At 39.4% G+C, this 16,692-nt stretch overlaps 1 protein-coding gene across 2 annotated transcripts in view; it reads right to left on the bottom strand.

Annotated features, from left to right (window-relative positions):
- Positions 1-6,230: 6,230 nt before the first annotated feature.
- SMC5 (structural maintenance of chromosomes 5) overlaps positions 6,231-16,692 on the bottom strand; it is a 45,361-nt gene continuing 34,899 nt past the window's right edge. For both annotated transcript variants that reach the window (XM_057402155.1, XM_057402156.1), the window contains 7 exons: positions 14,751-14,876; positions 13,961-14,056; positions 13,461-13,565; positions 13,128-13,247; positions 9,655-9,834; positions 9,464-9,559; positions 6,231-6,638 (listed from right to left, as the gene is read on the bottom strand). In XM_057402155.1, coding sequence (XP_057258138.1) covers positions 6,498-6,638; positions 9,464-9,559; positions 9,655-9,834; positions 13,128-13,247; positions 13,461-13,565; positions 13,961-14,056; positions 14,751-14,876 — 864 coding nt within the window. In that variant the 3' untranslated portion in view covers positions 6,231-6,497. The remainder of the gene's footprint in view (positions 6,639-9,463; positions 9,560-9,654; positions 9,835-13,127; positions 13,248-13,460; positions 13,566-13,960; positions 14,057-14,750; positions 14,877-16,692) is intronic.

Here is a 16,692-nt window from a genome sequence, read left to right as displayed (position 1 = left end):
CAGAGTGGTGTCTGCTTCATGAGCATACTGATTTCTGTGCTTGAACTGCATACACCCTGGAGGCTGCGCCACTTGAATTATATTGGCATCAAACCAGTACATTTTATTCAGCAAAGTGTAATAAATACTACAAAAGTTCTGATTAAAAAAAAAAGTCCTTTATGAACAGCACAGTTGGGTTCAGAAGCAAACACAAAGTGGATCCAGAGTCCTCAGCCACAAATAAAACTGTAACATCTGTGGCTCTTCACCTGAACAGACCTTTAAGCATCACTGCAGCAGCAGCACAGTGTGGGGCCGATACTGATGGTGGTGTCTGAGAGCAAGCCCATTTGCTCTCCTTGTGCTGGTCATCTGCTTTGGATTTACTCTGCATTTGTAATTCTTCAGGAAAACCAAACCAACACCCCCCAACCGAACAACAAACAACTAAAACCCCCTTGGTTGTCAATGAAAAAGCTACTACATGACCCAAACATAGGAGAATCAGTTAGTGGATTGCAGTCAAGATCAAGCAGCATAATGTTCATGGTCTACATTTTTGGTTAGAAACTAGGGAGGGGGGAATCTGAGACTTTTCTTCTTTAAATTACATGATCCCAATTACCTTAAAGCATATATTCATTTTAAACCACCCGTGTTGCATGTCACCTGTGCCACCTTCTGCTCTCTGGCCACCTTCTGCTCTCTGTTCTTTCAAGGTTCCTCCTTATCCTCTATCACCATCCTCTCAGTTACCATCTACTCTCCCCTTCTTGCTCCTAGCAAAACCAGCTGTGTCCACTACTATGCATGGTTCCTTATCCCCAACAAAGTGAATTTTGTCTTTCCTGTCCAGCTTACCTACTGTGTTCTTATCTCCATGCTTCGTCTGCGAGCATATGCTTTGCTCTTTTACAAATGCACACTTGGTACATTTGCCAAGATTTCATGTAGCCCAGGTGCATAATTGTTATAAATCATTTGCAGTACTAAGCTCCAGCTAATAACATGCACAATGTCATGTTTCGAGAACAACATAAATCATAGTTGTTGGTTAATGCTGGGTGGCAGCTCAGCCCTAGGCATCCACTTGCTCACTTCCCTGCAGTGGAGTGGGTCAGAGAATAAGAAGTGAGGACACTCCAGGGTTGAGAAGAAGGTTATATGGAAAGCAAAAGTCATGTGCACAAGCAAGGTGAAATAAGGAATTCAGCCACTACTTCCCATGGGCGGGCAGGCAGGCCTTCAGGCATTTCTCCAGAACAGCAGGATTCCACCACACAGACTGGCTACTTGGGAAGACTTAACTACAAATGTCCTTCCTTCCTTCTTCTTTCCCCAGCTTTTACTGCTGAGCACAACATCATGTGCTATCACTCTGGTTGCTTGTGGTCATTGTGCCCCCTCTGAGCTTCTCGTGAACTTCTTGTGCAGGTGGGGCAGCATGAGAAACAGGGAAGGCCTTGGTGGCTTGCAAGCACCGCTCACCAATGGCTAAACATCCCTAGTTTAAGAACAGTGTTCCAGTCACAAACCTAAAAACACAGCCCCAAAGAAGCTGTTGTGAAGAAAATTACCTCTATCCCAGCAAAAAACAATACAACTATCAATGAACACTGGTTTAGGGGGGTATTAGGTCAACAGGAGAAAGACTGGAGGTTTTACTTACAGAGCAACCAGGGAGCAGAAGAGTAGTGGAGAAAAGATGGTGGGATGTGGTGGAAAGCCCAGAGAAGGGAATTGCTGGGCAGGGGATTGTGCCATTGCAAAAGAGCTGAGCCACAGGAGGGTAGGCTGCAATAGTGCAGGTTATCACCTCTAGCACCTTCTGCCTTGGCTGTTGATCCTGGCCTTTATTTTTTCATGTTTTCCCTGCTGACTTTCAGTGCTGCCACAGTGATGCCTGAAAAGCTTTCAATGGGTAAACACACCTGGCCCTGCACTCATCTCCCTTCTCCCTGTTTAACGTTCAGACTTGTCAATGGCTAAAGTTAACACCGAAGTAAAATGAAGTATAGTAACTACTACATCCACATACAAACACTGCCCTTCATCCAGGCTGTTGTAATATTCAAAGGGCAGCTGGATCAGTGAGGCCCACAGGAGAAGCATGGCTCTTGGCAAGCCTAGCCTGCAAGAGCAACAGCAGAGAAACATTCCTGCAATTTTCATCCTGGGGCAGGGGGAATATTTTTTTTTGGAGCAGAGGTAGATTTAAATCCCTTACCCATCTCCTTCCTCTCCAAAGTTTGATGCAGTAAAACCTGGGCTTAGTCTTAATTATCAAGGTACTGGGGGAAAAAAATGCCTGTGTAACAAAAATTTCTAGGAAAATGTGCTTTGAACGTTGCGCTTCAGTGAGTCAGAACTGAAGAGAGTAATTCTGGCTCAGAGCTATTTACAGTGAAGCTACAGTGCCAAGGTTTCCTCCACTTCCCATGATGTAGCTCTCCTGTCAGACACCTCCCATCAGATACTGTGCAAATCAAATCTGAAGAAACTACTGTGCACCTTTCAATAAGCAGCCAAATAAAGACAGGAGAGAGGAAAGGAACCGATCATCAAAACAACTTCCATAAAATTACTATCTATCTGTACAGTTAGTAGGTATTGCTGAACCAACACAGCTTTTCACATTGGTGTGGTGCTCCTTGCCCAGCACAGGTGGTGTTGAAGGCTGTGCGGTGCAGGGACAAGAGAAAGAATGTGTGTGACCACCCCTCAGCCAACCCCTGGGGACAGCCACAGGACCCTTGCCCAGCTCAGCAGACACCAAGCATCTTGAATTACAGATCTCCTCACATTTCCTTCCCTCCCCCAGGTAAACCCTGCTATCCAAAGCCTAAGCATGGACAGCGTAGACAGTGCCAAACATCTTAAATGTTACGCACGTATTTGTAAAACAGAATGAAAAATTCCACATCTTACTAATCCGTTTCCTCTAACACTTACTCTCAAGAGGACATTAAGGAATGGCATGGGAATTGGGAAAGGAAGGTGAAAATTACAACCTCTTAGTAAGTGATGTTCAAAAAACTAAGAGGCCTTGCTAAGGGAACAAGCAGGTAACTGCGGGCTCACAGAAGAAACCCGTCAGTTTCCACTATCCATAGCAGAGTGTTTGAAGATGGTTCAGAAGCTTCTAGAAAGGAAGAATAAATCAGAGAGTTTAGTAACAAAACAGATGGCAACATGGCACAAACCATACAGAAAAGCTTCCAGTAGTGTTAACTCTAAGTCAAATTTGCTGTCAGGCCTGGAGCAGGTGCCTGTCCTGTCCCCTAAAGAGCACCTACCACACTCTTCAGTAAGCACCCTGTAATCCAGACCAGCTCCATGTGTCTCATCATCTCTCACTAACTCCAAACCCTGCAGATGTTCCCAGCCAGCAACAGCTTTGACAGGCCTCATCTATTTTTTTCCAGTAAAAGCCTAAGCTTCACATAAGCATGTTAAAGGAACTGCAGTTGTGCAAGAGTCCCTCTTCCTTCTAGTTTGCAATTTCATCTGACTAAAAATCCGACTAACAATAACACACATGCATGAGTGCTATTCATAATCACAAAACACAGTAAAAGGTGAATTAGAACTGCTTTCCAGTATTTGGTTTCTCAAGATCTTTATATTTCTCTCAGTAAGCCACAATTTCCATGCTGCTTCTGTCTCAATATGTGAGCAGACACAGATGTTTGTCAGAACTGCAGATGGTGATGGAAGAGCATCTTTGCCAGTCTTTAGTTGGTCTAAGCAACAGGGAAAAGTACCTATTTTTGGAGAAAGCTCAATTTATGCTTCAGCTGTCAGGACTATTTGAGGTCTTTCCACTTCTGCATTTTTGAGAGGTCCTGTCTAGTCAGCAGGAAAAGCTGGATCCTACATGTATATTTAACCTAAGCTCCCACTCATCCCTGCTCCTCCAAGTTATACTGAAATTAACTCCACAGGTTTTATAGCAAGAGTCCCTGAGGAGCTGAATAGCAGTAGCAAAGCACATGGAACGGCAAGAAAGCCGGCAGCTTGGAAGGGCCCTATATACAGGTAAGGAGTGAAAAGTAATGCTGTAACTACACTAAGTGACTCTGGGGATTTTCATGGCTGAATATGCTATTCAGTTAAAGAGACTTCCTCTGTAGCCAGTCTCTGTATGTGGACAGGATACACCTGTCACATGAACTAGCAGGTTACTAACATGGTATGGGTGGTTACAGTCCTGTTGTATAGCCCACATGTAAATAGCAAGGGCTGCTTTCATACACAAAGTTGTTTTTACAGCTCTTTAAGGGCTTTAGCTAGCAGAGCTGCTGGACAGTGAAGCGTTGTTGGTCACTAGCATGACAGTGGCACAGTTTTGCAGCTGACAACACCTTCTGGGGTAAGTTAATATGAATGAGAGTGTCATACTAAGATTGTGGCCAGATACATCAAAATCAGGACCTCTGGTCAGTAGCTGACGTACCTCTAAGGAAAAAACAAACACCCACAAGCCCGTCATCCTCTTCAATTGTGCGGTATGGCAGGCATGCATTCAGAAGACAATTTCTATGACAGAATCTGAAGTGCCATCCTCTTGAAATAAGTCAGACTTATATGTCATACCTCAGTCTGAAATATGAGAATGGAACTGAACTCTGAAGAAATCCCATGAAGTTCTCTAAGATGACAGCATTAAGAACAAACAGCGCTGTCTAGCCATAGAAAAAATGAGTCATGCAAGTAGTTTCACTTATTTAGACATTGAAAACAAATTACACTTTTCATACAGTGATCCTCAGAGACCAAATAGAATGTCTGTATTTTCACTGAATTAAAAAAAAAAAAAAACAAAACAAACCCAAAACAATCCAAAACCAAAATCACCTCACAAGTTCAGGGTTAGGAGAAGCCAAGTACTCTGAAGATGAAAGAACACATTTAAAACCCTAATCTTGCAATACAGTGAATACATAGGCATGTAGCCTAAATTAACTTGAGGATACTATGCTGGCCCACTCAGTCCCTGGACTATAGCCCAAGTTTCCACACTCTTAGTTCTTCTGTCAAATATTTGTGTATGGACACTAATCCTTATGGAACTTACTGCAGGAACTCGTTTCACAGACAGAGCTCCATTGATCAACAGTGGTCTGCAACAGAAGAATGTGTAGTTCTCTGTTTCCTTAACACAAATCTATTCAGCACAAGAATTGCAGTACATAACTTGTAATACCAACACCTTCTAAATCCTATCTTATATTTTGCAGAAAGGCTATTTTGTTTCTCTCATTATAATGTTCTAATGTATGAATTCCACTGGCAAAGTTCATTAACAGGATGCTGTTATGAAAACTCCCACTCAAAATGAGCTGCCCACCAGATTCTGCATAAAGTTCTATTGAAGGCTACTTCCCCTGTGGAAACAAGGATGCTGCATATTTTCAGATGGTGTCCTGGGACTCAATCATTTTTTTCATACATTTTACATACCAATTGTAGTTTCCATTTCTTTAAAAATCATACCCTTCACAATTCGGTATAAAGTGTTGTGGGGTTTTTTTGGTAATCAACATTCTTCTCATAATACCTATTTTCAAATGCTTAAAAATTGTCAAAACTCCACTCATGAATTTTATGGCTATCTGTTGAAAAGCCATTGCATACACAACCACTTCAATGCGGCTGAACCTTTGTAGAAAACCTCCTGGTTTTAACTTACATGTGAAATCAGGAGGACTATTTTCACCATCTATCATCAAAAACATATCAAGTTTTACTTTATAAAAGCAATAAAAAAGTTACATATTGCTTAGTTTTACTTTTGCAAGTTAACCAGCTCATTACTTCAAAAACACCTGTCTCTTTGTCAATCTTCTTGCTGAGAGATGTGATAGAAAAATAAAGACCATCTCTTTCCAGGAATACAAAATAGAATATTAGTGCAAAAATAATAAATAACAATAATATAGTAGATTACTCTAAAAATAATACATTCTTTATACTAACTTCAGGTATGTTTTCACAAAACAAAAATTAATACACATCTACTTACAAACTATTATCTTCCTACAAATATGTTCTTCATTCAAAGTTTCTATTTCAATAGGAAAATTTCAGAGAATATACTTTACTGTGTTAAGGAAACACTATTATCAAAAGCAATTTTTTTTAAATTCCAAAACAAAAAATGAAAAACAAAGACACAGAACTAGTCCAGTGTAATCTATAAAAATTAACTGCACATCTGATTCTACATTACTGATAAAAGAGCAAAATACAAGAAACTTCCTTTTTATTTAAACCTATTATTGAGAAAAAGTAGGTTCTTTGGAAAAAGAGGCCACTACGAAAGATTTTGGGGAAAAAAAATAGGTACTTCAAATCAGTTACACAAGTTTTAAGAATCAGAGTTCTTAATTAGCTCTTTGCAGTTCTCATCTTTCTCAATATCTGAAGTCTTGAAAGCCAGATGTTCCAAAAAGTTCTACAAACCCAGAATACATTTATATATATTTACATATATATTTATATGTATATCTGTATCACTGTTGAGCTATCTTTCCAAGTCGCCGCCGCCGCCTAGAGAAAGCCTTGAAGTTCCATTTGATTGACTCCAACATAAAAGGTCCATTGTAGACAAACAACACCGTCATCTTGTCATTGTAAGTGAGATTCTGCAGGAGCTGGTGAAAAACACAAAAGCCAAAGTCAAAATAACTGATGTCAGAATGTTCCATGTTACTTACAAAAGGTGAAGGAGGTCTACATAAAGCCTTAGAGCTCAAAGGATCAATACAGCAGGATTATAGCTTTTCTGACAGATGCCGCACATTTGTTCCTAGAAATGCCCCAAATGACTCCACTCATTCTTCACGCCATTTCAATACTTCACTGTTCTTACTACAGAAAAATCTTGGTATTTAAAAACCTTTGTACCTGTACCTTCATGTGCAAATGAAATCATTACTTTTTTGCTGTATCCACAATAGGCAGAGAATACTGGCTGTTTTTTCCAGGGCAGGGCAGGGCAGGGCAGGATGTAGAGTTACTTGGGTACAATTCTCTCTTGTGCTTGTGCTCCTCTAAACCAAGCAATTTCCACTACTGGAAAATCAAAACTTTCAAAACTTCTTAAAGTTGCACTGTTGGATTCTGGAATCTTGCTGTCTTCTGGAGTAACTCCAGGCACTGCACTTCTTCTCTGAAGTATAACAGCCAAAACTCGACACATCATAGTCTAGATCTTCTCAGGCACAACCCCAACAGATTTTTCAGGCAAGGCGTGGGGTTATCTGCAGTGCTCTGGAGATGACTTTCTGCAATCGCCTTGTAACTGATGCTCAGCTTGTTATCCACAGTAACTTCTCTCGTGTCATTTAGGCATGTATGCCTTAGAACTGATGCTGTTAACTTTTTCCACTCAAATACCCTATTATTTGCTTGTCCACTCTAAAATGCATTCCATTTTCAAAACAAGTTACCTCAACTCAGATTGTTTTGAATTCTAATTTTGTTCTACTGCAAAGAAGCATTCGTGATTATTTGCATGTCTAACATGCAAACAATTCAGCATGGATTGGTATTAAAATACTGATTTTAATATTGATTAAAAATATTGATTTTCAAACCCACCACTCACTCCTAAAGAACACAATCAGTTCATCTACTTCTTCTGACAGTAAATCACGATTCAGAATGCAATTTTCTGAATCAACTCTACTGCATATTAAATCTGTACCTCTTCCACTCTGTAGCTTGCTTAAAAATATAGCTGGGGTAAGTGTCGACATACTGAACAAAACCATGATAACATTTTTCCCTGTATCCACTGGATACATACACAGAATTTAGCTTAGCATGACAATTTGTCATGCTTTCTAGTATGTGATGACATATAGCATAGCCTCAGGAACTGCAGGTAAGTCACTCGAAGAGCAGTCTGGCTTTCTCCTCGGCCGGCTCTGTATAGCCTTGTAATTATCCTCTGATGCAGCCCACTCAAAACATATCATCAGCTAAAACCTTTACATGAAATGCTCTCAATAATGTTCTTTGTGGTAGGCCATTGCAACTTCACCGTATTGTGGTGATCACCGACTTGCAGAAGAGAGGGAGGGAGAGGAAAGAAGAAATACAAATACCTTCAGTCACCTTTATAAATGCATCTCTTGCTGCTGAATAGTAGTGCAGCACATTCCTTGATCTTCCTCTTACTATATGTTAAATGGATTTTTTTTTTAGCATCTGAATTTTTTTTTACTTCTGCTTTCTCAGTTTTACTCTAATCTTTCCGGTTAGCTCTTCACATTCAGTTTTCCCCCTTCTCTATTCATAGTAATCTGACAATGAGCACAACTTTTGAAACAGACTCTGAACCTTAGTCAGTCATGCTCTACAGGTGCTTATATGTGGGAAGCATTACAGTTAGTGGAGCTATTCCTATCCTATTAATAACCAAACCACTCTCTCACTCCTCAAAGTAGAAGAGAGCACAGAAAAGCAAATCCAATAATGACAGAAATAGCAAGATGACAGGATAGAAAGAAGTAATATGGACAGGAAATGACCAAACTGTGTGGAGGTAAGTATACTCCAAGATCAAAAGGAACAAAAAACGTCACCTTCCTTCTACTTTCAGTCAAGTACCTGCTGTAGGAGTCTTTTCTCAGGCCCTTCAACCGCTGTTTACAGGTAAGAATAGCATGTACCAGCCAGATTTTCTAATACACAGTGAAGTACAGGATGCAGGAGAATTGGTATCTTAATAAAAAGCATACAGCCCATTACTGAACGCTACCTCCGTGGTGTACAAGTAACCTTTACTAGTTCAATCTGTTTTGGATCAAGTTGCACATAATATTAGCCTCTGTTAACTCTTCAGGTGAACAGCCACCCTACTTTTTAGTCTTTTTAAGCCACAGCATCTATCACTGCATCATCTAGTAAGCCAATTATATATATTTAATTTAGCAGAAGAGCACAATTAAGCACTGGTCACTCTTGACTGTAAAGTCCTCTTCAAGCCACTCTCCACAGAGCATAGCACTGACCATATCTGAGCTTGTAAATTTCAGATTACTTCTTGAATACTTTTCCTCTATTACTGTGGGACTTCCCTAGTTCTTTCGATGTCAGCAGCACCAGCCTGTTCCGATATCATTATCTGAGTTGTTTGGAAGCTGGTCTCTGATACAATCCCAATTCTGTGTGAGCTAGAGGCATTCCACTTGACAGCCTTGTAACATGGTACCCTGTCCACTGATGGTTAACTTGTAATACTTCCATACAGGCCACAATTACATAACGCGTTTATGATCAGGTGAGCCTTGGTGTAAGTTGCCTGAATTCTTGCCAGGACTGCCCTTAAAATGGACAAATTCCCTTACAGTTAACTTTTAATATGAAATTCTTCAGTAAAACAGAGGTAAGTTTTGCATTGTTTTACAGGGGTGATATAACACAAAACTCAACTCTTCTACATATTAAACTTTCATTTTCTGCTACGCACCTTTGGTGTAATAAAGAAGTACTGAGATGTGCTTTCTTTACAAGCAGTGTTCACAACCATTTCAAAAACTCTTCTCTCATTTACTGGATCCATTCCCTAAAAAAAGAAAAAAAAAAAAAGAAGTCTGCTCTCTCCACTATGTTATAAGCATCTGTACAGTAAGAGGTAGATACTGCAATATTGATCCTCACCTGATTTATTTCATCTACGACTCTGAAAGGACATCTGTTGAGTTCCTGTAGAGCCATCAGGTACAAAATAGTGGAAACACTTTTCTCACCTCCACTCTGATGATACGGAGTCAGCTCATGAAGTTCACTGCTACTGTGGAATTTGACTCTAATGCGAACCCCATACTTGTCGTACTCCTCCTATAACAACCAATACCCATTAAACTCAGTTTCTTATACTACAGCTTATTTGATAATGACATGCAAATTAAAGGAAATTTATGTCAAGTGTTCTACAGGGGTATACGAGCTAGTCAGGTTCAACTTAGTATCAATATATTAATTCTGTTTCATATATTTTTCTTAACTCTTGATCTGTTCTTCTTAGATAGAGAATTTTCAACACCATTCTCTCCCTGTGACAGTGATTTGTTAAATTCTAATTCCTCATAAGGAAGACTTTAATAAATATTAAGAACAGCAACAAGAAGAAATATTCTTGACTAGAAAAAGGACAAACCATACCTCTATAAATTCACTGGAAAAAATGCATTAGGGTACATTATCCTATCAACTTGAACAGTGGGGTGATGGGGGTGGTGGTGTGTGTGTGTAGGTTAAAATCCCATCTGAAACTCTTAAAAGTGCAAGCAGTCTAATTAAATCCTTCACTTTTCCTCCACTAGTAGATTGAGATACAAAGCTCATACAAAATCCACCATGACAGCAATTTCACTTTCATGCTCAGTCAGGAAAACTACACGTGGATTCCGACCCCAGCCTTTTCTTTTTAACAGAAAACAAGACACTTAGCAGCAGTTTTAGTCAATGATGCATAGGTATGAGGATAACCCATGTGGTTCAAAAGACAACCCACACAAGGAAATACATTCATAATTAGAGGAAGAAATTTTCCAAGTACTTGTTGGTATTTCTGAAGTTCAGGTAAACTCAGTGCAGGAAAGAGAATGCAATCCCCAGGGCTGAAAACCCATACTGACTGCAATCTTTATATGCACCTAATCAAGTTAATGAGACTTACAGGAAAGATTCAAAAGTTTCAGAAATATGAGTTCCAAGAGGACTGTCTATATTCACTATGGATGCCTATTATCCTGCACTTGAAGGTAACTAACTCATTATCTTTTTGTAACAGTTGTAATGCCTAGAGTAGAAGAAAGGAGCAGAGGTGATTCCTAATGGTTACTCTTGGAATACTAGACTCAGAAAGGACAGTCCTGACAAAGGAACACTGAGACCCCCAGCCCACAGAAGCTGGCACATTCCAGTTTGATTCAAATTGCCACATACCACAGTCAACAGGCATATGAACCTGGGTGACCTGGAAGAGCTGAGTCATTTTAGGGCTGGGGTTTATGATGAACAGGTCTAAAATGGTCTTCTACTTACCACGAAGTAAATAAGTCATACCTTACAAGATTTAAAACTCCCTTAAAGAACTTCAAGTCTATAGGAATAATTTTCAGCTTGATACCTTCAGGTCTTGCTTTGGGATGAGTAATGTATATACCAGATAGCATTCAACATTGGAGAGGATCTATTAAATCCTCTCAGATGAGCTCATCTGCTAAATCAGAAAATCAAGCTATCTTTTGGTGTTTTACTACACCTGCAGGTAGACAAACATCCTCAGGACTGGAAACCGGAAGGTCTGATCCTGGTTATTTACTTTCATGTACTACAAACCTCTGGTGTTCTTGGGGTACCAGTGTTAACAGAAACAAGGAACTGTGAATCTTTGAGGGACATCACACAACAGCTTCCGGTAAGTAGAAATAAAATACAAGACCCAAGGTCTCTATAGGCCCACTGGACTTTCAGCTGCATTGGAACTGATTGAAACTAGGCTTGGAGAAGCGTACAAGGTACAGGCTGGCAAAATTTCCAGTAAAGAAGATCCACCCTTTGGCACAGCTGCAATAGCATCAGAAAGTAAGGCCTTTCTTTCCAGACTACTGGGAGTGCCAGTTCACGTAACTGACAGATATTCCAGGAGCTGTCAAGACTGACATTCAAAACTCCCTGTGGGGAACCGAGGAAGGTGAGGGTTATTACTTTGAATTACTCTGAATAGCACTACCAAGTGCTACCAGGAAAGTCAAAACATTCACTTAAGGTTTCTGCTACGAAATCAAGGAAGAACCTAGTGAAGTGCTTCACACAGTATGTACTACCACCAAGGACAACATCAGACCACAAGGTTCCTGCAGAACAGGCTAACAGAGGTTTGAAATTCAGTGTCACAAGAATATTTCTAGGAAAGATGCCTCAAGCATCTCTCTCTTGATATTGACAGATCAGGGCAAAAGAGCTATCTGCAGAGAAGCAGTATAAAGAAGTAATCCAAGCTCTAGAACAGATTATCCATCCTTCTGTATTAGAGGCACTGATCCCTTGAGGAAAGTTTTAGTCATTGGCACAGTAACACTAACTAACCGCTTAAAATATTTGTGACATCTTTGCAAGAGAAAAGCAAAATTTTTTTAAGAAGGTATTCAGAATGACAGTCCAGACTCCCTTTGCTTTTAAACTGCTTTACTATTTTTCTATGTACCCTCTCCCAGATTACTTTTACATAGAAGATGATATCGGTGTGATATGGATCTGACTCTCTATCTAACTACCAAAAGAACTGAAAAGTCCATGTTTTAATGTCTTACTGTTTCAGAATATTAGTTTCTATGTAAACATTTTTTATGCAGTTCATGTAAACAGCCTTGTCAGCCACTCACTGTTCTGCCTCCAATAATAACTACCACCTAAAAAATTTTAAGAAAAGCTGCTCAAGTAATTTACAACAGCAAAAAATGTCTGTCAACTTTCACTATTCTGGAGTCTATGCATTGCATACACGAGTCTTAAAATTGTCATTACAGAGACCAATTTGAAACAAAATACCCGATTTCTCTTCAGCCCACTTCCCTGAACATTTCTCCCCAAGGTACTGCAGATGCTTTAAACTCCTCATCACAGGTAAACCATGCCTGTAAATGTACTGAGGGCACAAGAGGCTATTCTGCTCTGGTGGGACCCCACCTGGAGTACTGTGTCCAGCTCTGGAGCCCTCAGTACAGGAAAGACAGGGACCTGTTAGAAAGGGTCCAGAGGAAGGCACAAAAAATGATCAGAAGGGTGGAGCACCTCTCCTGTAAGGAAGGCTGACAGAGTTGGGTTTTTCAGCCTGGAGAAAAAAAGACTCCAGGGAGACCTTATTGTAGCATTTTGGTTCTAAAAAAGGGCCTATAAGAAAGATGGGGAGAGACTTTTGCAGCAGAGCCTTTTGCAATAGGATGAGGGGTGATGGTTTTAAACTAAAAGACGTTGAGATTCAGGCTGGATGTGAGAAGAAAATTCTTTACAGTGAGGGTAGTAAAGTGGCACAGGTTGCCAGAGAGGTGGTGGATGCCCCATGCCTGGAGACATTAAAGGCATGAAAATAGAACACTATTCTTCCATATGAAAATAAATCATACCTCATTTTCCACATGAAGATCAACTTCACCAACACACTGCATAGCATTAAAGAAGTTACTGAACTTCTCATTAATCTGCTCAATCAGCTTTTTCAGAGGATTTAGCCACCTTTCTTTCACCTAGAAGTACACATATCCACATAAAACAATTCTTAATAACTGAATTTTCATTTAGAGATAGCATTTAAATAAATTAAAAAAAAATAATTCTAATTACAGAAGCCAACATCTCAGTTTACACTCAAGACTACTTGGAATGTTACCCTTTATTTCTGCATATATATTCTATTCAAACAGACATACTGACACATAAGTGATAATTTCAGCCATTACCTGTGAAATGTTTTGCCTATAGTTTTCCAATTCTTTTTTCTTTTCCTCTAGATACACTGTCAACTGCTCTATTTCTTGTGTCTGCTTAACATATTCTTCAACAACCTGCCAAAATAAAAAACCCCAAGCAGTCAACAAAATGTTTGCCAGTTCTAACCTTGACTATAAAAATATCACACTATAGTGATTCAATTCAGCACCATTACAGATTATTGCACTGCACACTGAACAAGATGCATTTCTAGCTTTAAAGCAAAGAAACTGTAAAGCATTGCTTCTTTCAGGTTACTGCAACTTTTTTTTTCTTAAAAGACAAAGAACACACTGTTCTTTTGGAAGAATCTACTTAAAATTCTAATAGATGCAGAATCTGGCATTTACAGCACATTGTTCCTGCTATCTAGCTTATTATACCAAGAGATCTAACACAAGAGTGGGAAGCAAGTACAATATGGGTGGAGGGGGAGGAAGGGAGAGCATGGAGAAAGCAGTGAACATACTGAAGCATTCAGGCCTGTGAAACAGGAGGCCCTAGTTTTCTCTTCATTCAGGAAAGCATCAATTTCCTCCAGTGTGGCCGGAAGCGCCTGAAAAGCCTGCAAGAGAGAGGATGTATGTGTTACACAGCAATGCTAATGAAGAACTCAATTTTGCTATAAAGAAATTGAATAAGCCATAAAGTATTCTATTAGTTTTAATTAGGATGTCACATATTCAAAATTTAACATAGCAAGATTCCCCCACAAACTGTTCTGGACAGAAAAAGAAGGCTTGAAGTGCTACTACACAACAAATACACAATTAATTACTCCTTAGTTGCCCATCCTGTGCAGGTACAGATGCTCACAGATTTGGTATAAGCCAGTGGCTACGCTAGTTAAGCCATACAAATGCTTCTAGGGGCTAGGAAGACTTCCAGGTAAGAAGGTGGGCCCTGACTTCAGTTCTTTTTTGTTGCTCCGTTAGAGCAAGGAGGTAGAAAAATATGGCCTCTAATTATTTGTGTGAACTCAAGACTATGGATTTTAACTGAAATTTCAGATCAAATTTTCTGTCCCTTGTGCACAGAACAAAGTGACAGAAGATATCCCCAGATATCTATTTAAAGCACTATTTAAAGGCGCTTTAAAAGGTTAAGTGACAATATATGAAGCAAAACTAACAAAAGTACTCATGATCTTTTACTGGTAGCCTTCTAATATAAAGACACAGTATTCTTGGCTGGAGAAGTCAGACTGGTGTACAGCATCCAAAATCTAAGAGGTATGCAGAGATCTTGTTTGTACATACAGTTTGAAATTCTTTCGGAAGATGTTCATCCAGACCCAGCCTGCAGACCTGCTGAGCTTTTTTCAGCAATTCCTTGCAGTTCTCTACAAGAACTCGCTTCTTATCATCCAGCTCACGAAATCGTTGCTGTCAGAAAAGACATTGAAGATATGAAACCCCATTTTTCTACTTTATTATAAATTTCTAGAGGTGACACTAGCACATTGGCAACAAACATCTAAATCAGAGAACGCAGGTGAAATCAGACTCCTTAAAGACAGAAAATCTTTGTTTTAACACACAGAACTCATTCTGCCTCTCTGCTTGAAGTCAACAGATGCCAAGGTAGACTTATCAAAAGCATTCTTGTAATACAGCCAAATTTATTGTCCCTCAATTAGAACACTACGCATGTAGATCCAATAGATGTCTCAAAATAGAGTATTTTAAAGGAAATTCCCTATACACCAAAACACGACTACTGTGAGCCTTATTTTTTTATTAGCTCTCATTCAACTGTATTTATCTGCTTGGGAAAACACAATGGATATGATGTACACTGAATGACATATTTTAGCTGAAATTTTACAGAGTAAACCCCATAATTACACAATCAGAAGTACTTCCTTTGCTGTTTCATATTCCACCTCTATAATACAGCCAGCAAAATACAAAATGGAAACACACATAGTTTTCAAAATAGTGCTGAAACATAAGTAAAACACAGTTAATTTCTGGTTTTCAACAGCAGTCTCAAAGCTAAACTGTCTGGAATTTTCGACAGGTAAGTGGCCAGCCCTGCTCAATGGCTTTAATAATGCAGTGTTATCACAGCAGTAGTTAAAATACAACGCACAAAATACAGTACCTTCATGAAACACCAAGCTAAAGGTCATCTCAAGCAGTATTCAGGCAAAAACCTTGGACAAAAGCATCTCTTCGCCTCTGCCCCAGAAATCTCAATCACATATCTCTATACACATCATCCCTCCTGCAGGTCTGCTGCTTCCAAATGCCAAGCTGACAGTGCTTGGGAGCAATGGTTTGCTGCTGTCTCCCAGCTCAGGTGAGCACATAGCTGCAGACAGCTGGGAGCTCCAGCCACTTAGAAGTAAAAAGGTGCATATACCAATACATACTAAGATACCACAACTTTTAATGCAAGTTATTTTACTATACATTTACTCAGTGATTACACATGCAATCCATCTTTGTAGTAGTTACACCACAGGAATACAGTTTTCAGAGGTACAAAATTCTAACTTATACTCCGTAAGCACAATACTTTGCTTCAGAACTTTCTTCTGACAGTTTGGAAAGTTTAGTTATGTTCCTATACCTGGGAGAGCTTTATCTTCCCAATTTTTTTGTTGTGAACTTCAGTTAAATACGGGAGCCCTCCAGTGGCAAAAAAACCCCCCAAAAAACAAAACAGCAAACCTGAAGCTTTCATTTGGAGAGCATACAGTTAGCTAAAGGCTTATTCCACATTTTTAAAACACAGGACACAGACACCGATAGCAAATCACATCACTTTCTGACAATTTAATCTTTATTTACTAAATGCAACAGATGCAGTAGTAACAAGATACTATCATGAGTGGTCTTCCATAAAGTTCTTTCCTTCACTCAAAAATTAGGACAGCTGATCTCTACAGCATGTATGAACTCAAAAACCCTGTTTTTCCTTTCTGTCACCAAACATGAGGAAACAGATTTTGCATTAGAGGTAAACAATTCAGAATCTTCACAAACTACAACACTATGAAGGTATTTTTCTACACTGTGTTGATGTTTTCAGAAGTGAAAAATAATAAAAAAGAATTAAAATAAAAGCTTTTTTCAGATTTTACACCCCCTCCCTAGGTCTACAGTAGAGAAGGAGGTAAATGTCGCAAGGCAGGGCAAAAAGGACTGGCATTAGACTTATACACCTAAAAGTGCAGTAAGTGGAAGATACCCT

The sequence above is a fragment of the Pezoporus wallicus genome, unplaced genomic scaffold (assembly GCF_028554395.1).
Source record: "Pezoporus wallicus isolate ANWC-B61680 ecotype Strahan unplaced genomic scaffold, APGP_CSIRO_Pwel_v1 contig_6275, whole genome shotgun sequence".
Taxonomy (NCBI): Eukaryota; Metazoa; Chordata; class Aves; order Psittaciformes; family Psittacidae; genus Pezoporus; species Pezoporus wallicus.
The sequence above is the reverse complement of the archived record's forward strand: the minus strand, read 5'-3'. Positions and strand labels throughout refer to the sequence as shown.